A 20,735-nucleotide genomic window follows, 5' to 3' on the forward strand; every position below is an offset into this window, starting at 1 on the left:
AGCTAGAAATTGTGGAATTAAAAAAGGACATTATAATTTGAATGTCAATAACACAAATTTCAAAATATTAAATATATAAACTAAGCAATGGAAAATATTTAATATATGTTCAATATTTAGTCTTTCGATTGAAGTCTAACTTAATATTAAATGCAAGATTAACTACTAAACCTAAGCTGTATTCTTTAAAAGTTTATAATATTAGAATATGCAAACTTATAATTAAAATATAATATCAATAATTGATTCGTAATTTTTGTCTAAAATAAATTTTAAAATTTTTAATAATAAATGCATTATTTGCAGCTTGTTTTAAACATATTTTTAACTCTATCAAATATATTTAAATTGTGTATAATTTCTTAAATGGAATTAAGCTGCAACCTTTGCTTCACTTTTTTCATATTACATTATAAACGTACACAGTTGTAAGGTCATTCCTAAACCAATATACCCTCGCTACCCTGTGTAGCTAATGAGTATAATGATGCCGACTGTCGACTCAGTGCTGGTTTTGCGGGGGAAGCTGCCTCAGTGTCGGATTCAACGTGAGCACCTTTGGCAGCGGTGAAAGAAAAGCGAACGCCTTTGTTGTAGAACAAAAACGGGAAATGCTACAAGCAACGCACTGCTCAGCTCCCCCATCCCTCACTCTGTCGCCCTCGCCTCCTTGTGGATGTTGCATGTAGCAAGTAGCAAGCTCGTCGTGTCGCTGTTTTTGCCTCTTTGGAGGTTGGCTTGATAACCCAAGCCGAAACCGATTGCCACTTAAAACCTTATGGCCACACTCTTGAACCATGCACCACTTGGGGCCACACGAGTGTGTGTCTGTGCCTCTCCCACCTCTCTCCCCTTCCCTCTTTTCTTGTCGAGTATGAGTTCAAGTTTCAGTAGGAGTATGTGTGTGTGTGTGGCGCTCGCAAGGTGTCAAAATGTTAAGTTAATACAAAGACCTGACTTTGGTGTCGACTTTTAACTTTCAACAGTTGCCATTGCCATTGCAATAGGATTTTTCTTTTTCTTATTTTTTTTTTTGCTTACTTTTCTTGCCAAACGTGTAGAATTTTTCAATTTGTAATGTTAGTTTTTGCCGAGGACTTCGGTAGCATGATCTAATGACCTCTTTCGTGTGACATTAAGACAACATTAGAGTCGAGTCGAACAACGCCTCAATTCCACAGCACAAAGTAAGTTGTTTAAAACTTGTGCAAACTTTAAATGCCAAATTGAAATTGGAAAATGGTAAATTTAAACGGCAAAGGTCAGTGTCAGTGTCTGTCAGCGAACTGATAACGTCTGATAGTCGAGCATAAATTCAATATTCGCTGACGCAACACTAATTGTAAGGTGTGCAAAGTGTGCCTCAAAAATAAGCCGAGAAAAGCACTTTAATTAATTAAAAAAAAAGAAAAGTTCACAAAGTAAATGACAAAATGGTCGCAATGGCAAACGATATGAATCCTTTTCAAGGACGAGGACGGAGACGACGCTGGAAATCGAAACGGCAAACAAAAGTCCGGAATTAGATGATTCGTTTGTTCGTTCGTTTTGTTACCAAGTATTATTGTTAAATTTCACTTTTTATTTTCGTCTTTCCCTTTTTTTGCTTTACCCTGTGTTGGTTGTTGTTTTCCTTTTGCCGTAAATGATTTATGCCAAGTTGGCAGCCCAGGCTGGCAGTCTGGCAGTCTGGCAGTCCGACTTCCCGGCAACACTGATAGGCTGTAGGCTGGACAAATGGCTGTGGGAATTGTCGCATACTCCCTTACACTTTAATGCTGCTGTGTTATGAATAATAACTTGTGACTGCTTTTTGTTTCTGCCTGAGCTGCTGTAGTGCGTTTCGTTCTCTACTTTCTCTCTCTCTCTCTCCTTCTCTCTTTCACTTTTTCGAAGCTGACGCCGAGCTTTGAATATTTTGCGCAGGCATAAATAATTTACAACAATGAACGAAGCACACGTTACACAACAAAAAAGGGATAAAGCATAAGGCAGAGAGTCGCATAAAAAAAGAACGTACACAGCGAACACAGAACAAAAGTGAGAGCGAAGAAAGCAAAAAGATAAGAATAAAAATTTATATTTTCTAAACACAGATGTTAGGGCGCGGGGAACGAGTAACTGGAACATTAGAGAACGGGCGGTACAGTGGGAATGGAACATGTCACAGGGTCGCTCGCTCTGGTCGCAAAAATGTTGTCCTCTTTTTTTCGGATTTTTTTCTTTTTTTTTTTGCCGACACTTGACATATGTGCCGGCTTTTGACCTCTTTCGTGGCAAGTGCGACAAGTATGAGACGGAAGTGGGAGGTGAGAGGGAGTGAGGGGCGGAGTGACACGCCTATGATATGTGCGGCTCGTAAATGAGGAGACGAAGCCAGACCCAAAACATTTGGCAGACGACTGAGGAAATGTAAATGCTCAACTGTTTGTTGTCTTTGGCTCTGAATACAAGCGTATTCGTTTGTGTTTACAGTGAGTGATGGCGGCTCAAAGGAATGTCAACACGTAAAGCCTACACGCACACTCATACACACACACACACACACACACACTCACTTACGCTCATTCATTCACACACGCTTGCGTTGAGAATTTCACTTTGACTTAACAAATAGAAAATCATTTATTCTGCATACGCAGTTTTCGTCCCTGACAGCGTTCAACCTCCCTCTCCCTCTCCGCCCCTCCGGCACCTCCTCGTGGAAAATTGTTTCCTCCCTAACGCGTTTCGATTTCAGCAGCAGGAGCAACAGCAAAGAGTCTCGACGAATGGGGTCTCTGTGATTTCCGGCTCCAGTTTTCCGCCTTCGGCCCATCGAGCTGTGAGATTTATGCGCATTTTGCATATTTTCTTTGTGCTTCATTCAAAGCCAGCAAAAATGGCCCATCAAGTCAAGTCAGAGCGAGTCAACTTGGCAGTCTGCGAGGGAGTCAAACGATTACAAAGGGGGAGAGAGGGAGACCGGGGAGACGGAAAACTCGCTCAATTTTCATTGCGCGACTTTTATGACTTTGTCTGCTGCTGTTTTTGGCTTTTATCGAATGCAAATTGTTTTGTAATAATGTAATCGAATCTTTATCAACTCTGTTTATTAATGTGTTTATTCTTCATTTTGATTTCGATAATTGAAATTGACAAGAACAATAACAGAGCGAATGCTAATAGATCAATTACATTTGGGATTTAAGACTGTTCTTGAAGGAAGATTTACAATTTCTTATTTAGTAATTAAATATACATTTTAGATACTCGAAACATATACTTATACCTATTTCTTATATAAATTCTTATCATTCCAAATTTATCTCGTTTTTATCAAGATTACAAATGCTGTTTTTAAGTCTGCTTCTTTTATATCCACTTTCCAACTTTTTATTACACAATTTGTATTCATTTTATGCATTCACCAAGAAATCATAAAAAAGTGCCAAGCAAAGAGCAAATGTTTCACAATTACTACAAAGTCAGATAAAATCTGTGTTCAGATCTTAAAGCAGCTTATTTACATTAGCCCAATAATCAACAAGAAATGTAAAAGGCAAAGAAAAATTTGTGTGGATTTATTTCAAAATTTATTGAAAACAATAAAAAAGAAGCTGAGCGAGAGAGACAGTGACAGAGAGAGAGAGACAACTTGAACACTTGTGATGACAATAATAATAATAATAATAATGGCATTTTCACTTAATTGACCATAATACGCAGAAAGGACCTAGCGAGCGGAATATCCTTTGCCATGCCATCGAGTAACGAATAAACAGATTTTTGCCAACAGCCTTCAGCTTCAGCAGCCAATGTATTGGATCGGCCATTAAAAAGCCCTTGGCGATATTTTACAATGTTGTTGTCGTTGTTATTTTTGTTGTTGTTGTTGTTGGTGTCATTCTTGTCGTTAAATGTTGTTGTTGTTGTTGTTGTTCGGAATTGTTGTTGAAATTGTTGTTGTCATTGCTGCGAACTCTTGGGAGTTTCGTTCAAGGCCTCGGTGCGAAGTGAAGTTCGTATTTTATGTACAAGTATTTAAATTTAAATGCCGACAGCGACAATGCTGTCACAATGTGCTGACCTATAAATTAAATCAAATGAAATAATTTCTGGTTGCAAATTGTTGTTGGCTCAAATATCAGATTTTGGCTGCAAGGCAAGAAACAATTTGATGCAAAGTACATTATCAAATAAATAATCGATTCACTTGGCTTAAAATAGTTGACCATTTGACTATAAAATTGTAGATTATTTTGATGTGTCTAAGTGAACTTTAATGTCTGCTGCTTTATTCATGTTTAGCAAGAATAAAACTTTATATGATTGTTCTTTTCATCTGTGTATTAGTAATTGGTAATTGACCCATATTTCTAAAAATGTTCCCCATTCATATCAAAGTTATTGTAAATTACGAAAGCAATTCTCATGGTTGTTACGACCTGAACTTGAACCAGAATATGACGTTGCCATGGCAAGCCGTTAAATAAATACGAATAGGAATAAGAGTATGAGTTTGGGTTTGAATTTCAGAGTGTGTGTGGAGAGAGAGAGTAGAGAGTAGAGAGTCCAAAGCTTTGGTATGCTAATGAAGTGCATGGGAATGTGGCCAATGGTCTGCGCCTGGCCAAAAACATGAGGCGGAGCTAGTTAGTGGCCATTGCTGTTGCTGTTGCCATTGCCGTTGCCATGGCCGTTACTGTTGCCAGTTTTGTTGGCCACACTCTGCATATTTATGGACCGGGGCAATGTCAACAGCAGGCAGCAGAAGGGCGCGCGCACGAAACAACCAAATCCACTTCATGACCGAAAATTAGTTTTTAACCCACAAAATAATCCCAAATGACATAAGATGACTCTCCGCCACACTCTCCACACGAACAAAAGCCAAGCCGGAACATAGCAAACATTTCACAGTTACTTCGCCTCCTCGAGTCCCAAGTCCTCGTCTCCTCATTCTCTTCATTCTCTGCGTCGTCTCCTAGCCACAGTCTCTTGGCGGAAGTTGTAAAGCTGCCATTTCTCGGCCATGTTTTTGCTGTCGTTGTTGTAGTTATTGCTACTGTTGTCGCTGCTGCTGATTGTTGTTATTGTTGTTACTGTTGTGGTGGGTCCGGGTCCGGGTCCGACTCTTTTTGGCTTACGGGCAATGGTGAAGCGCCAACAATTCGCGAGCTCGTAATGCGGTCGTTTTACAGCATTGTTGTTGCCTCTGCTTCTGCTGTTGCTGTTGCTGTTATTCTTGTTATTGGCCTCGTTGAGTGTTATTGTTGTTGTTGAGCAAGCGCATTTGTTGTATTAACTTTTTTCCAAGTGACGTGAATGGCAGCAACGGCCACTGCAACGCAATCCTACCTCGCTTTTTCTACTTTTCCTCCCTCTCTCTACTCTCACTCTCCTGCTCTTCATCATTTCCATGGCCCATGTGGCCATAATTTATTAAAGCCTGCACCAGAGTGCTCTCCAGTCGAGCGGCCGCCCCCGGCACACAATTGAAATTTAAGCAGCAACTGCTGACGAGGTGGGAATGGGGAGAGGGAGAGGGAGAAGCAGCAGCAGCCAAGGCATGGCTAAGTTGCAGAAAATGCGAAACATTGACTCTGGTCCGCAGCAGCAGCCACAGTTCCTTCAGTTCGATCGGCAAAATGGTAATCGAAAAATGCGCTGAAGAAGCGCAGCAAAGAGCCCACAGCGCTGGGCAAAGAAAGGAGCAGAAGAAAAAGGAGAACCAGCAATAGTTGCTGAAGGAGCAGCAGCAGCAACAGCAACAGCAGCAACTAGGAGTAAATGCCTTTGCTGCTTTGCTTTGCTTTCTTGGCTCCGACTCCTTTTGCTTGCTTTGCTTTGCTCTGTGCTGCTGCTCGCTCTCCTCTTCCTTTTTTTTTTGGTTTTTTGTGGCAGTCAAAGTTTGGCCGCCGACACGGAAAACTTTTTGGCTGGAAAATAATTCATGAAACATGGCGGCAACATGCGAACGCGAAAACGCGAACGAGAAAGCGGCGAAACGGCGAAATTTTTGTGCCCAATCCGAATCTGATTGTGACACAAACGAATTGTTCTGGTTGTCGCCGTTACCACTTGCCACGCCCCCGCTGCCCCTCTCCTCCTTTTTCAATACTTTTTCCTACTGTTTGGTCAGGTCGCCGTTTTTTTTTGGTTTTTTGGAGGGGCTTTCGCATATTTATGTGCCTATTTTTTTGTTATTCTTGTTGTATTCTTGTATTTTGTTTTCTATGTAACCATTCGAGTGTCTCGTTGCCCCGCCCACCGCCTACCGCCGCCTCACTTCTTCATGCTGCTTGGCATGCAAATTTATGGTGTGTCCCGAAACAATTGTTATTGTGTTTTGCAACTTTTGCTTGATTTGTGTTTTTAAGTGATTTCGAATGGGTCGCATGGGGCCCGAATAATCGGGCCGTCGACGACTATTTCTGTGTGTGTGTGTGTGTGTGTGTGTGTGTGTGTGTGTCCGGCCAGCTGCCGTTGATAATTTCTGGCCTGTCATCAGAGCCAGAGACGCATGTACAACAACAACTCTCAACTCACAACTGCCAACTGCAACTTACAACTACGCTAACTCCTACTAAGCGTCCAATAACCATAAAACACTTTCGGGATACCAAAGGGGCAGGCAACAGTCGAAACTTGCAACTTGCAACTGCAATTTTCGTGAGGCATTTTATTTATTTGTATTTCCGCAAACGATTCGAGTGCCGTGGCTGCCACAAAACTTTTGACTGTCCGGAATGTGCCACACAGTCAGTGCTGCTATTGTTGTTGCCGCACAGTTGTTACCGCTGGCAGTAGGCCACTTCCTGCAAAATAGGGTAACTTTTGCTCGAGCTGCATGCATTCGTGCATTTTTGAAGGCATTTCTTTTGCTTTCCTTAGTGACCTCGCCCCCATGCCACTCGCTGCTGTTCTTCCTGTTTGCCACTCTCCGGCTTGCAATATGCAAACGGTCATTTCGTTAATGAGCGCGGGGAGGGAGCAAGAACACAGCTGCAGCAAGCAGCAAGCAGCTACAACTTTTGCTCGGCATCCGGCGGATGGACAGTGGCAAGTGCAAGAGTCTGCCACCGAAAATTGGGGAGAGGAGAGGAAGAGAGGGGAATACAGCAGCCAGCCAAGCGAGTTGCTGCCACCCCAAAAAGCAGAGTCTATCTGACTATCTGTCTGACTGTCTGTCTGTTTTGGTTGGCAGAGTGAATGACTTGGTTTATTTGTACGTAATGAAATGAAATTGAAATGAATGTTTTATAAACCGCTGCCGAGTTAGAGCAGAGTCCCCACAAAACTGGCAGACTCATAAAATGATTATAATCTCCGTTGTGGGCAGCAGCAGCAACCACAGCATTACTTGTAACTTCACTTAAGCATAGAACTATGCAGATTTCATGCAAATCATAAATGTCAAAAATAAGATTGCAACATGCATAATTATGAACAAATTTAATGCACAGAAAACTAACAAATTTTTAGGGTGTAGTTATTATTAGTTAAATAAATCCGCATTGAAAACTCACACATGCATAACCAAGTGATGTAAGTAATCTATGTGATGTTGTTTGTCGTCGTCGCTTCGCGGCGATTTTAATTAAATTTCGCTTAATGGTGTCGTGGCATTTACTGGCTGGTTGCTGATGCTGCTGCTGATGTTGCTGCGGCATGCACCCATTAAACATTCTGCGGATCGTTGTTGTGGTTCTCGTAAGCCCAGAATTTATGAAATTCAATTAATATGGACACCACAGTCTCGCCCTGTCCGCTGCACAGTAGAACAGAAATACGGAAAAATGAATGCGTTTAAAATGACAATTGAAAATGCAGTAGACACACCAACCAATTGTGCAAATCCTGCAGAGTTATTTTCGTTGACTCCTTCGGCTTGACCATGTCGAAAATCTCATTCTTAATATCCTCGAAATTAACAGCTTCATCACTGTAAGCCGCAAGCTGTTCCTGTATTCCCTTGAAGAAGTGGCACAATGTTTGAGCTGTTAAAAAGCCAGCGTTCTGCACGTCCAGCATGCGAAATAAATAGTGCAAACCTTGAGGAGTCTAAGCTGAGAAATTAGCAAGGAATTGAGTCGAGAAATATTACTCCTTGTTCACCTGTCTATTGTCTAGTGCTAACGAAAAGTCAATAAAAGATTTATAGTCCATTTCGCCATCATAAGTATGCGATTCTTCGAATACGCGATCCAAAAACGCAGAGCTAAGCGTGCCAGAGCCAAAGCTAGCCAATTCCTGTTTGCTCAACAAACCATTCCGATCGGAGTCCAAGTTGAGATAACTGTCATAAATGCCCAGCACAGAGGGCATAGAAAAATGATTTGTTGTGCTTCCCTCCTCTCCCTCCTTAACCACCTTGCGCAGTTCCATCAGCTCGTTGATCATTCCCGAGGTTAGCATATCGCGAATACGTATACGCCCCGTGCGCAAGCGATCGAGGAAAAAGAAAAATCTTTTGATTACGGTGCAAACATAGAACTTTTGAAACGCCGGCTGCATCGAGTCGCATATTTGCGGCAATGTGGGTATGAGATCCATCAAATAGTTCTCCAAATCGAACTCCCGCAAATAACCCTGACCAACTTCATCATAGAAGGAGAGTCCAATGCGACACTTCGTCGTCCACACTTTGCGCACTGCATAATTGTAAATTGTGACGATTTCTACGAAGCCTAAATAAGGCGATTCACTAAGCAAATAAGCAAAGAGACGAGTTGTTAAATAGTTGCGACACTTTTCCCCAACCACCGTTTGCAATTTACAGTAATCATTGTAGTTGATCAACTCAAGTTTTCTGGCTGTGATCTCTGTAATATGTTGCTTTAAGTGTTGCCAAAGTTTCTGCAGCTCTTCGTCATCGAGTTGTTCGTCCGCTTGGCGTTGTAGAAAAACCGAGTGCGTCTCTTTGCGTAGTAAATTTCTCAATCGATCATCTGGCGGCGGCGGCACCCAAAAGAATTGTGGTATGTGGGCATAAGAAGAATGCTTTGGCTGAGCGCGTTCCTGCAGCGGTTGCTGCTCATCAAACTGCGCAAGTTCTTCAGCGGAAATTTGGCGTGTGGAAACCTTAAGATTAGCGAACTCTTCCACAAACTCTGGATCCAATTCCATAATGTTTAAAAGAGTTTATTTATTATACTTGTGATTATTTGGAGTTTATATGTTTGAAATTTAAAACAAGGAAAAATAATACATTTATATTTGTGTTGTTTATTTACAGGTTCAACCATTAAAGGCGTGGTTGCAATTCTCAATTGCATTTTGGCCCGTCAATTATGCTTTGAGGATCCCTCCTGCTCAGCCATACTGGAGATAATACCACGCGTCTGCGGTCCCATTCCAGGTAAGACGTGAATGAATCAATGCGTTAGCAATTCCTTTTTCTATATTTTAGTTAATTTAATGCGCTGCAGGGCAAAGAGCAAAGGCAAAAAAAAAGCAGTTGCCATAGTTAGTAGAAGTGTATGAACTGAGGTTGCCCAGGTGCTGCGCTTGGGGAACGTTTGCTCCACGTGTCCTCGGTTTGAGGCCATTCGAGGATTAATTTTGTTTAGCTGCTGCTTTTGGCGGTTGTTTCGTTGCGTCTTGCTGAGTGTGTGTGTGTGCGGGTGTGCGGGTGTGTGTGTGTTGCCACAACTGTGTAATTATTTTAGCAATTTTTGTGTATGCGCCTGCGTGCAATAAAACAGTAAATAACGTTCATATGCTTAAAGCGCAACAAACAACGACCACGAAATGCCATTTGAATATTCAAATGCCCCTGAGAACTGACCCACTCGGACCACGGACTACCGACTACCGACTACCGACTGGCCAAATGCTATTGTGGCAACGTTTGTCCGTCTCTCCGTCTGTCCATGTGCGTGCCACTCGAACCACTCTCTGGCTGTATATGCGCTATGCTTTTGCTTTACTCGCACATCCATATACAATTATATACGTTCACATAGTTTACCTAAAGCGGGTGGTTGTTAAAAAAGAAAATATTGTAAGCAGGTCACCCAAACTCCACCTCCACCTTGGCCATTGTCGTCGCGCACAAAGGCGAACGAAGAAAAAGTTAATTTATAAATTATTCAGTAATTTGTTTTAGACTTTGCTTTCGTCGCTACACCGCCACCTCTCCCCTCCTCACCTCAGCCACCCACCAACAACGAGCACAAACAAAGCGAGTAGCTGCAGGTATAAATTTCTTATGTATGCTACGCTTTGATCCGACTTCCCCCTCCCCACTAAAGCCAAAGCTAAAGCAAAAGCCAACCGTTGAGGAATTCAAATGTGTATTTAAGTTCAGTTTCTCACAGCTCGCACTATTCCATTGGCCACATCATGAGAGTCTTTGCAAAAGTGTGTAAAAACTGAAGTTGGGGCGTGTGTGTGGCAGGACTTTTCTTTTCCTCAATTTAATTATTAATGTTCAAGTCAGCCAATGTCTGCTGGTGTTTCAGCAGCTTTTCCTTAGCTTCCGTCTGTTTGTGGGAATTTTTCTTGATGTTGTCACATGTGAAGAGCTCACACATTTAAAACAAAGCATTAACGGCTTTGCTTCAACTTGTTACTGCAAACTTTTCGCCTTTAGTTCTGCGGCTTTGACCACTCCACACTTAGTATTAGATGATCATAGCCATGTCCATTGAGTATTTCAATCGCTTCCGCTGCGTCTTTGCGATATTTAAAGTGCACATAGGCAAATCCTTTGCATAAGCCAGAGTTCTTTTCTCGAGCCAAATACATTTTCGTGTATGGACCAATCTTCTTAACCAACTCCTCGAGATCATCTTCGGTCATCGATTCGGATAAGTTTGAAATGCGCACCGCAGAGGAATCATCCCGTTCACGTCCCTTGCTGCTCTCCTTGAGGTAAGGCGGCACATAACGTCCTGGCTTCGACGATTCTCCAGTGGATGTGCTGGGCACGATTATGGGCTTGCTTTCCATATCCAAAGAGGTGCCTTTATAGGGACATTTAACAGACCAATGTTCGCCATTGCAAATGCGACACTTTGCCATCGGCTTGCCAGCATCTAAAAGTGAATCTTGTGTTGGCTCAAAATCTTTAGAGCCAATGAAGTTCATTAGTATCTCATCGGCTGCTTTCGTTGTATATGAATTTGGTCCAGGTTTGTCGTCCTTCGAGTCACCGAACTTGACCCAATTGCGACGCTTGGCCACGGCTCGCGAAACAATCTTTTTCTCGATCTTAAAGCTGCGCACCACTTTGATCTTCTTGCCTTCCTCGTTGTATTTGTACTCGGTCACATGCTTGTAGTCACCGTCCACAGTCTCTTTGGATGGCGGCAGTCCATCGACATAGTCTGCTTCGAGTTCATCAGCCCAAGAAGTAGTTGCTGCCTTCATTTCTGACAAAGGTTGAATTTGCAAAAATTATAGATAACTCTATTTGTGAATATGAATTTATTGCTTGAATTTGTGCTCAACTCAATTTACGCTCTTATTTTATTTTGAGCTGTTACTAAATATGAAAACGTTTCACTCAGAAGCTACTGTGTATAAATAGAATAAAATGGAAGCAAATGTTCATAGATACTGTTGAATACTCTATCTAGGATGTATAGAAATTGTATTTATTAAAAGCGACAAGAGAGTAAATTGTTATATTCAATTTAAGACGAAGATATTAATAAAAGTAGATAACATTTACGAATCATAAATAATAATAAAAGGAGGAATAAATAAAAAACAATATATGAATATTTAATATTGAAAAGTAACAATAAAATGTATTGATATAATTCAAAACTAAACCCAAACTGTTTTAACTTCATTAATGTACTTTATTTAATTCGTAATAAACAAATATTTTGATATTTAAAAATAACCTAATAAAAATATTTTAATGTTTATAAAATGAACAAACAAAACTCTGACTGAATGAGAGTCTAAAATAAATACTGATTAGCAAAGCTAATGGAAAAATTTGTTGTCTTTTGCTGCAAGTGTAGCTCGAGCTCTTCATGCTGATAAGAAATTGAGATTGTTTATTTAAAATCTACAATGAGTTTTAATCGGTCTTCGCTCGTCAGCTCATTTGATACCTTGAATTAGTCGCGAGTTTGAGCTCAGCCATAAAACACATAAATAATTTAGAAATGCTGCAATTGAAGCATCCCAAAACTCATCAGAGTTTGGAAGTAAATGAGTTTTGGCTGCGGGATCATTGTCGCTGTGGCGAATGCCTCAACACGGAGACGAATCAACGTCGCTACGATCTACTCGAGCTACCAGCTGATGTGAAAGCTTCTCAACACAATTGGCAGCCAAGTGATGGCAATGACGAGCCGCAGCTTCGAGTGCTATGTAAGTTGGACAGCTAATTTGGTTTGACTTCAAAGTTTATTTTCCCTCATCTCAATTCTCAACAAGGGAGCGATGGACATCGTTCGAGTTACGCTGCCAATTTCATCTTCGACGCACAGCTGGAGCAACTGATAAGCCGACGAACAAAGTCCACATCGCTGACACCATGGAATCGCAGCATTGTGCTACAGAATGAGCGCCACTTGCGCTTCTCGCTGCCCCAGCTGATGGCCAGCGATGAGCAGGTCAAGTCACTGGTTGCCTCGCTGGTGCGTTATGGCATTATCTTTATCGATGACGTGTCGCCGACGCCCACAATGACCGAGTTGGCACTGCGACGCATCTTTCCGCTGATGAAAACCTTCTTTGGCGAGATGTGGACATTCAGTGACAAAAAGGATCACGCTGACACCGCTTACACTCAGCTCTACCTTGGCTCTCACACTGACAACACTTATTTCTGCGATGCAGCCGGATTGCAGGCGCTGCATTGTATTGAACATTCTGGAGACGCAGCTGGTGGCGAGAATTTCTTTGTCGATGGGCTGCATGTGGTGCACGAGCTGAGACGTCAATACCCAGCTGCCTATGAGCTGTTGACGCGTGTGCAAGTGCCTGCGGAGTACATTGAGCCAGGCGAACATCATCGTCACACAGCGCCGCTCATTCGCATTGATCCGCTAACTGGAGAACTCGTGCAACTTCGTCTCAATATCTACGATCGTGCTGTGTTCGATACGTTGCCTCAGAGTGAGATGGCCGAGTTCTATGCCAGCTTGCGTTTGCTGTTGCAGCTGGTGAGAGAAGAAGAACATCAATGGCAACTGAAGCTGTCGCCTGGCTGCATTGTGCTCTTCGACAATTGGCGTGTGTTGCATGGACGACATGCTTATACGGGTCGTCGCACCATGTCGGGGGCTTATGTGCAACGCACGGACTTTCAGAGCAAGGCTCGCACGCTGGGCATCATTGAATAAACGCAATTGGCAATTGCGAAAGACTAGCAATAAAAAATTACGATTACAATCAATGGACAACATCTAATTCGTATCAGAAGAAACAAAAACCAAACAAACAAATATCATTTGGCATTTGTTTTTATGGCAAACGTCGCATGCGAGTGTCGTTTGTTTGTGTGTGTGTGTGTGTGTAAACAAAATGGTGGCTGATGTCCTCGAAAAACAAACGTAAAACGCACTTTGAACTTTTTCATTTAAAAACTGAAATTACTTTTTTGGTTGTTGCCAAAGCCAAGCCCAGTGGGGAGAGGTAGAGCACAGTTTAATGGCTCTCATATTGTCCTTTAGATGTCCTCAAATTATAAAACACACACGTGCCGAGACAGCAGGAGAGAGAGGGAGTGTGTGTTTGTGTGAGCAAAAGGAAAACTTAAAGGCGGCCTGAATATTTATGATAATTGCATTTTATGCTGCGTTTCTGTTGGCTTTTCTCTCACTCTCTCTCTTACTCTCAGCGTCGTCGTCGCCTTTATGCGAGGACATGTCCGCGATGAATCCTTTAAAAGCATTGCCTCTCTCTCTGCCCTCTCTCCCTCAGTCTGCCATAAATATTTTGAATAGCAGTCCAGAGCGACACGATGCGACGCTTCTGCAGTCGTGCTCTTGCATTGCATACTTTTTGGCATATTTCTCTTAGCAACAGCAGCTGGTTTGCCTCCTTGCCCTGTCCTGCCCTGCCCTTTGCATTTTTCCTGTTCGCTTTGTGCATTTGCCGATGGTTCAATGGAATCAACACGCACACCCAGCTGTGCACATGGCAAACAACCACACACACACACTCACACAGATGACCCTCCACCCACTCAAGGCACAGCGCCACTTTTATGCGACAAAAGGACATGTGTTTTTTTTTTTTTGGTTTTTATCGGCCAAAGTTGTAAAATATTTCATTCACAAAGGCGTAAAGAAGACAAAAGTTTACTTAATTTAATTAATTGCATGCTGAAACTGTGCAAATAAAAGCAATAATATTTCCCACCCAAAAAGAAAGAAGAAACTTTTTTCTGGATGGCAAACTAAATAAATGCCATATAAATTTCAGCTATTGCACAAAATTTATGGCAATAACAGAAGGCAATAAAATGCTCAAAACAAATAACTAAAATCAAATAAAATAAGAGTCAAAAACATACACTCACGTTTGTGTTTGTGGCAGCAACAAAGAAATCATTGAACCAATTCAGCGACCAACTCAACAACCGGAAACGCGTTTCGAATAAAAACGAATTGAGGACTTAACAGTAACAGTAAAAGCCAAAGCCAAAGCCAAAGCCAATGCTAAAGCAAAACCAAAGGCAAAGGCAAAAGCAAGGGCAAAAAACAATGGCACGAGTCCAACAGTTGAACAGTTACTGCAAATGGCGTCAGTTGATGATGGCGACGAAGCATAAAAACCACTTGCCTTCTTTTATGACCACACAGCATGCGATGGCCAAATCGAACTGGCCACAACGAGAGCAACAACAGCGAGAAGAAGAAGGGGAAAAAAGTGCAGTGCAGGAAAAGGTGTGCAGACTCCACATCATCAGCATCAACTTCCAGCTGCTTAAGTGCCAATGGCTTCTAATTGAGGCCACGAACCTGAGAGCTGCAACAACAACAATAACAACAACAACTTAAACGAAAACAACAACAAAAATGTCGCCCAAGTGGATTCAAGTGTCGGCCATGTCGTAAATATGATGAATGCCTTGCAAAAACAAGCAAAACGAGCAAAAAAAAAAAGTAATAATGTCACTTGTTGCGTAGTTCGAAGGGAGGCGCTCAACTTTATGTTCGAGTAGCAAATAATCATGTCCTGATGTCAGAGCAGAGCAGCGTAGAGCAGCGCAGGCCAACGGGGCGTATGAGTGACATGAGCAATGGGCCATGGGTCGTGGCCAAGAGCTGACCCATTGACCATTGTTCGTTTTGCTAGCTTTGCTTTTTGGCGATTTTACGGCTTATGACGAGCCACACACACACACACATACAGTCTGTCTGTCTGTCCACTCTCTGTCTGTGTGTGTGTGTGTGTGTAAACACTCTGTGTGTGTTTGTGTGTGCTAAAGTGTTGCCGTAGTCGAGTTTATTAGTAGGGCTTATGTTTTATGGCCAAAAGGACAATGGATGGCCAACAGATGTTTGTTTGCCTTTTGTTTGTCTCGCCCCTATTCATTCGCACATTCAGTGAGTGAGTGTGTGAATGAGTATATGAATAAGTGTATGTGTGTGTATAGCAGTAGTTGTCATATGCTCGAATAAGCTGTCATATATGAAACATAATTTATTATGTTATAAAATATTATCGGATCTCTCATAACGGGCACAAATGGCCACATTGCCTCCACGCTCTACGCTCCACGCTTCATTGGCCGCTTAAATCGACCATTTTGCTCCCAGACTCAATTATTCATATAGTTCTTGTTGTTTTTGTTGTTGCTACTGCTGTCGCTATAGTTGCTGTTGTTGGTGTTATTATGACATGTTTTTGGTTTGTAGTTGTCCTGTTCAGTTCGGTTCGGTTCGCTTGTGTGCCTCGCTTGTCTGCCCATTTATAACAACTGTCAACTGGCAAACAACTTGGTAATCGATGTGAGTAGCAAACAGAAAACAACGCGAATGGTGGAAGCGATGCCCACAAAAATGTCAAAGTTTAAGCGTTGCTGCCATTTATAGATCATTAAATATATCTGCTTCGCTCACTCGCTCACTCGCTAACAATTTTCATCTTTTGTCCTTGCAGTGTCCTGTAGCACAGTGACTGTGACAAAATGCCAGGCAGCATTGCGCACGCTGCAAGCATTTCAATTCTTTCGGCCCACCTGCCTGTGCAAGGAGCCCGGCATGGATCCCGATTGCAATCATTTTCGGGATTTCCTCTTCGATCATCCGTGCGGATTTGTGCTCAAGAAAGGTAAGCACAACTTACGCCTTATCTCTGCCAGCGCAGAGACAATTCCAACACAAACTTTTTTAATTGATTATTTGACTTTGCAGCTGAAAAGGATCCATATCCGATTGATGCTTTGCCCACGTGCAATCATGCGCTGTCCGTTTGCCAGCAGGAACGCAAATGCCTGAAGCTCTTCGAGGATTTCAAAACGCACTGCAAAGTGCGCGACAATAAATGCAAAATGGAGAACAGGTGAGTGGGAAATAGAGATAACAATTTTATATTAAGCAGGGGCAAGGAGGAGGAGAGCGAGTAAAAACTAAAGACTTAACTGCGGTCAATGCACTGCAGCAGCTTCTGCTTATAATTTCCCTTTCTTCAACTTTTGCTCTTTAGAGCTCAACTTGTAATCATTTATAATTCAGTTCACATAATGAACAACATGCTCGCTTCGTGTACTTTTTAGGCAAACTTCTCTGCCACTCCCATTCTCTCTCTCTTTCTCTCTGACTACGCTAATTATAACAACGTAGGAAGAGAGAGAGGAAGTAGTAAGCCAACATTCAATTAAACAGTTTGGCTTAATGAGAAAATTGATTTGGTTTGCAGGCGATGCCACTGTAGTTAGACTAAACTGAACTTCCAACTAGAATCGACTGTGTGGCAAACAGCAGAAGTAACATTTAATTTCGATATTCGATTTCATTGGAAAAACACTCGACTTTAGAGACTTTCGAGTTGGTGGCAAAACTTGAGCAGTGAAATGAAATTTCCTGCGGGTTGACTTCTTCAACGACTGCTTCCTGGCAGCCTTCACATATCCTTATTGAAGCGTCTTGGCACCCAGCTCGACACCGTCTGGCTTCCAATACCCTTGGATACAAACGTTCTGAATGTTTTAATAACTCGAAATGACTTTTTGCGGCGGCGGCGACGGCCTCTGCTCTGAACAGTCTTTGCGCTGGCTTAAAGTTTTCACTCGCCTCGCCGTCTAAAGTTTTCAGCACGCACAGCGCACAGCGCACACAACATGGCAGCCAGAAAGGCAAAAACCGGAAAAGGGTTGACGCAATCCTCTCTCTCTCTCTCTCTCCCTCCCTCTTTCTGGCATTGCTGATATTGTGGCAGCCGGGGCACCTATGTGCGATAAAATATTAATTGCACTGCCGTATGTATGCATTTTTGATGCAATTGCCAATTTTAAAGTTTTGCTTTTGCGTCGAAGCGGAAGTTCGGTTTCATTTTTTTGCTTTTCGAGGATATGGCAGTTTTTAGTTGCGAGTTTTAGCTAAATATGAATTCAATTAACTACGCTGTGGCATCGAGGTTAACTCTTGCGGTTCTCCATTTAATGTACAAACTTCTCTCTATCATTTTCAGGGACGCCTGTCATGATTCGTGGACTAATCTGCGTTTGTCGCCCATGTTCGGATGCATCTGTCCAAATAATCATATGAAAAAGCGCTGTGATCGTATATTTAATATTGTTAATCACAATCCGTGTGTGGGTAAGTTTTCAGCCAGCAACTGCAACTGAAAGAAACAAAAAAAAACTACAACTGCAACAAACTCCAACAACAATAACAACAACACAATAAAAGAAAAAATGAAACAAGCGCGTTTGAAAAATTCGTCGAAAAAAGATATAAACAAAAGTAAATGTTTTCATTTTTGATTTTCTTCTTATGTACTCTAATGGTAAACGTTGAAAACAACAACAAAATATGAACAGCAAATAAGTATTCTGAGTACCTATCTAATTATATGATTTTGAGTTTACTTTTTCTTTTGTTTTTCTCAATCACAAGTGAGTTTTCCCTTCAGTTCTGTCTACTTTATCTTTTACTTTCACGTTCGACTTAGATTTCTTTCTTTTTGGTACTTTTGTGAACCGCTCAAAACTGAAACTAGCCTAACAATTAAAGTAACCCAAAACCAAAAAAACAAAAAAAAAAAAAACCAAAACCTGAAACTAAAATCGCACGCTTTTGCATCAAAACAAAAAAAAGTAAAAAATTTAAAAAAAAAAACCAAACTATTAGAGAAAAATGAAACCCACATTTGCGTGATATGCGATCAGTAAAATACATATTAGCAAATAATCTATGCCTATATCAGTACATCAATATATGGATATAAGTACTCGTATTAGCAATGCTCAGTAATATCGTAAATATCACGTATACGTAACATACTTCTATGTAAATCCAAGCTGCCGTGTTTACTGTCACCGCTCTCTCTCTCTAACTCTAACTCTCTAACTCTATCTCTCTCTCTAACTCTCTCTCTATATATATACATAAATCTATCTATCACTATCCAAGTAAAAGTATCGAATTATCATATATACTATATATAAATATATAATACTATAAATAGCAGTAAGCGTTACCCGAAACCCTCACCAAAAAACTTTGCCAGCCCATTGAACTTGATATGTCACTCGCTAAACTGATTCTGTTATTGTGCTTTAAATAGATTGATACTCGTATTGATATTGATATTGAATATTAAAGACATTGAATTGAATGCACACAAAACAAAATCTAAAACCATGAACACCTCTAGAACTATCAAAACTAATGCTGTCTAATGCTGCTAACCGTAACTTAGTTTTTAACCAAAACGTAACTGTTGCTGTACTAACTCTCGTAACTCTATCTAACTCTATCTCTATCTATCTTATTTAAAAAAAAAAAAAACTGTAACTGTTTATTTCACCACCTAGGGGCAGGCTTAGAGGGGAAACTTTCGTAGGTGCCAATCTCTCGCTCTCTCTGTACTTTTGTAGTCTTTGCGCAGTCTTAAATGCTTTTTCACGCCAAACAAGAAAAACTTTAGAAAATGTTTATCATTTCGCATTCTTAACATTTCACCCACCCTCTCAAACCTCAACCTCAACCCCAAGCGCGTTAATCAAGCTTAGTTTAGGTTGAATTTCGACACACATTCAGTTGGCGCTGTTGGGCAAGAGCATCACAGCAAAAGAGTCTCACTTAAATGCACCCTAGGCATAAATAGCACTAATTAAATAAACGCACACCAACGCACACTTAAGCACACTTTGCACACTTGCACACACACACCCGATATTTATGTATATTTGCACCTCTCTCACTCTAAACTTGACTTTTTCGCACACCTCGCATGCTGGCACTCTTTGCAGATAGACTAATATTTTTCCCCAACGGTTTGCCCAAACTGAAGCCAAAACCGAAAACGAAGCCAAAGTCAACGTCAACGCATCGCAGCAAACCGAAACAGAAGCACATCGGCCAACGCATTAGCCACGTCCACAATGGCACCGAACTGTTGTCCAACAACATCGAATACCAGTATCACGATGAGCCCAACAATGAGCCAACCAACCGACACAACAACAACAACAACAACAACAACGCTGATGATGTCGATGAGGATGAAGCGGATGGCGAGGACGACGATGAGGATTCGGATGATGATGACTATGATGATCGCATAAGGGCTGAAATTTATTCCAACTATCCGCATTATCTGCATCCACCGTCGTGGGGCATCAACAACCCGCTGGTTCTCGCCTCCCACAGTCCGCACACCTCGGAGGACGATGATGTGGTCGTCGAGGTGCCCACGACAACAACGCGGCATGGCCACAAGAAGCAGCAGCAACAGCTGCAGACGCACATGGATGAGCTGGAGCGCAGTGTTGTCGACGATGTTGTCGTGGTTGTGGATGCTGGGTCGCCGCACAACACACACACGCACAGTCGCACACACAACTACTACGCACACGGCACGGAAGCGACAAGCACGCTGGGATCACCGACAATGGCCACCAACAGCAACAACTTCAGTCTAAATAAGTATGAGGCGTCTTTAAGCCGGCCAAAAAGTTTCCACACAGAGGCATTCATTAACTCGTAGCAAACCGAAAACTATTTAAACCACAGCTGGGCAGCTGCTCGGGAAGTTCATGCAGAAAAGCTTTTAAAATAATTGACTCACTTGGGCATACCACAATTTCCGGTTAACAGCCAACTAATGAATAGGCACAAACAACAACAGCAGACAACAACACAGAACAAATCCTCGTGGTCTTTGCTCCCCGAGCACTTGTCGAGCATTTAAATACTTAATCTGTGCCTAATGCATTCCATCTTAATAAATATTCAAATGAAGTCCAGTCCACACAATACGAACACAGCTAAGCGCTTTTCATGGTCATCCTTCTAAGTCTTCCTGTTGTCCTACTCCAAATTACTGCATGCAACAACTGCTGCTGTTGCTGCTGCAGCTGCCCCTTGTGTGTGGTTGGTGCAATTAATTAATAATGCCTGCAGCATTGTCATTGTCATTTCGCATCGGAAGTGAAAAGTCAACGGCAGTCAACCAGCAGCCAACTAATTCTCGACGGTTCATCAACTTCAAAACAGCAGTTGGCATTCGCTTAAACGTTGGTAATACTTTAAGCCGATTTGCCAGCCAAGCATTAATTTTATATATATGTATTTTCTCGTATGTATATCTGCATAAACAGCAGGCAC

General features: G+C 41.8%; 5 protein-coding genes across 12 annotated transcripts in view; 2 read left to right on the top strand and 3 right to left on the bottom strand.

The window, feature by feature from the left end:
* Positions 1-2,854, bottom strand: part of LOC117573389 (ABC transporter G family member 23) — a 203,142-nt gene extending 200,288 nt beyond the window's left edge. The window contains exon 1 of the mRNA XM_052007058.1: positions 2,848-2,854. The gene's annotated coding sequence lies outside the window, so the exon portion shown is untranslated. The remainder of the gene's footprint in view (positions 1-2,847) is intronic.
* LOC117576520 (uncharacterized) overlaps positions 1-20,735 on the top strand; it is a 105,325-nt gene that overhangs the window by 66,336 nt on the left and 18,254 nt on the right. For 4 of the 7 annotated variants that reach the window (XM_052007045.1, XM_034261335.2, XM_034261338.2 and 1 more), the window contains exons 3-7: positions 9,221-9,343; positions 16,063-16,233; positions 16,317-16,464; positions 17,593-17,720; positions 19,379-20,054. In XM_052007045.1, the coding sequence (XP_051863005.1) occupies positions 9,221-9,343; positions 16,063-16,233; positions 16,317-16,464; positions 17,593-17,720; positions 19,379-20,054 (1,246 nt within the window). Of the gene's footprint in view, positions 1-9,220; positions 9,344-15,792; positions 15,912-16,062; positions 16,234-16,316; positions 16,465-17,592; positions 17,721-19,378; positions 20,055-20,735 lie in introns of those variants that run through there. The other 3 variants (XM_034261336.2, XM_052007047.1, XM_052007046.1) reach the window with 2 other exon arrangements.
* Positions 7,421-9,165, bottom strand: LOC127565975 (serine/threonine-protein phosphatase 2A regulatory subunit B'' subunit gamma-like). 2 transcript variants are annotated; one of them, XM_052007064.1, is made up of 3 exons: positions 8,101-9,165; positions 7,825-8,046; positions 7,421-7,753 (listed from the first exon to the last, which is right to left on the bottom strand). In XM_052007064.1, exons 1-3 carry the CDS (start codon positions 9,109-9,111, stop codon positions 7,718-7,720), a joined length of 1,269 nt encoding a protein of 422 aa, XP_051863024.1. In that variant the 5' UTR covers positions 9,112-9,165; the 3' UTR covers positions 7,421-7,717. The 2 variants fall into 2 exon arrangements, with proteins under 2 accessions (XP_051863024.1, XP_051863023.1); XM_052007063.1 differs by having other exon boundaries at positions 7,425-7,753; positions 7,829-8,046.
* Positions 10,270-11,450, bottom strand: LOC117576522 (eukaryotic translation initiation factor 3 subunit G-2). Its single transcript, XM_034261341.2, has one exon. The coding sequence runs from the start codon at positions 11,356-11,358 to the stop codon at positions 10,576-10,578; it is 783 nt and encodes a 260-aa protein (XP_034117232.1). The 5' UTR covers positions 11,359-11,450; the 3' UTR covers positions 10,270-10,575.
* LOC117576521 (trimethyllysine dioxygenase, mitochondrial) lies at positions 12,079-13,344 on the top strand. The gene is made up of 2 exons (XM_034261339.2): positions 12,079-12,318; positions 12,385-13,344. Exons 1-2 carry the CDS (start codon positions 12,111-12,113, stop codon positions 13,293-13,295), a joined length of 1,119 nt encoding a protein of 372 aa, XP_034117230.1. The 5' UTR covers positions 12,079-12,110; the 3' UTR covers positions 13,296-13,344.

Source organism: Drosophila albomicans, chromosome 2R, assembly GCF_009650485.2.
Source record: "Drosophila albomicans strain 15112-1751.03 chromosome 2R, ASM965048v2, whole genome shotgun sequence".
In the NCBI taxonomy this organism is placed as follows: Eukaryota; Metazoa; Arthropoda; class Insecta; order Diptera; family Drosophilidae; genus Drosophila; species Drosophila albomicans.

Excerpts from the sequence above, each read along its gene's own strand:
- LOC127565975 (XM_052007063.1), bottom strand. The coding sequence starts at position 9,111 with ATGGAATTGGATCCAGAGTTTGTGGAAGAGTTCGCTAATCTTAAGGTT. Across the intron at positions 8,047-8,100 it reads TAGCACTAGACAATAGACAG|ACTCCTCAAGGTTTGCACTA; the intron begins GTGAACAAGGAG and ends TTCTCAGCTTAG. Across the intron at positions 7,754-7,828 it reads CTGCAGGATTTGCACAATTG|CGGACAGGGCGAGACTGTGG; the intron begins GTTGGTGTGTCT and ends TCTACTGTGCAG.
- LOC117576522 (XM_034261341.2), bottom strand. The coding sequence starts at position 11,358 with ATGAAGGCAGCAACTACTTCTTGGGCTGATGAACTCGAAGCAGACTAT.
- LOC117576521 (XM_034261339.2), top strand. The coding sequence starts at position 12,111 with ATGCTGCAATTGAAGCATCCCAAAACTCATCAGAGTTTGGAAGTAAAT. Across the intron at positions 12,319-12,384 it reads GCCGCAGCTTCGAGTGCTAT|GGAGCGATGGACATCGTTCG; the intron begins GTAAGTTGGACA and ends ATTCTCAACAAG.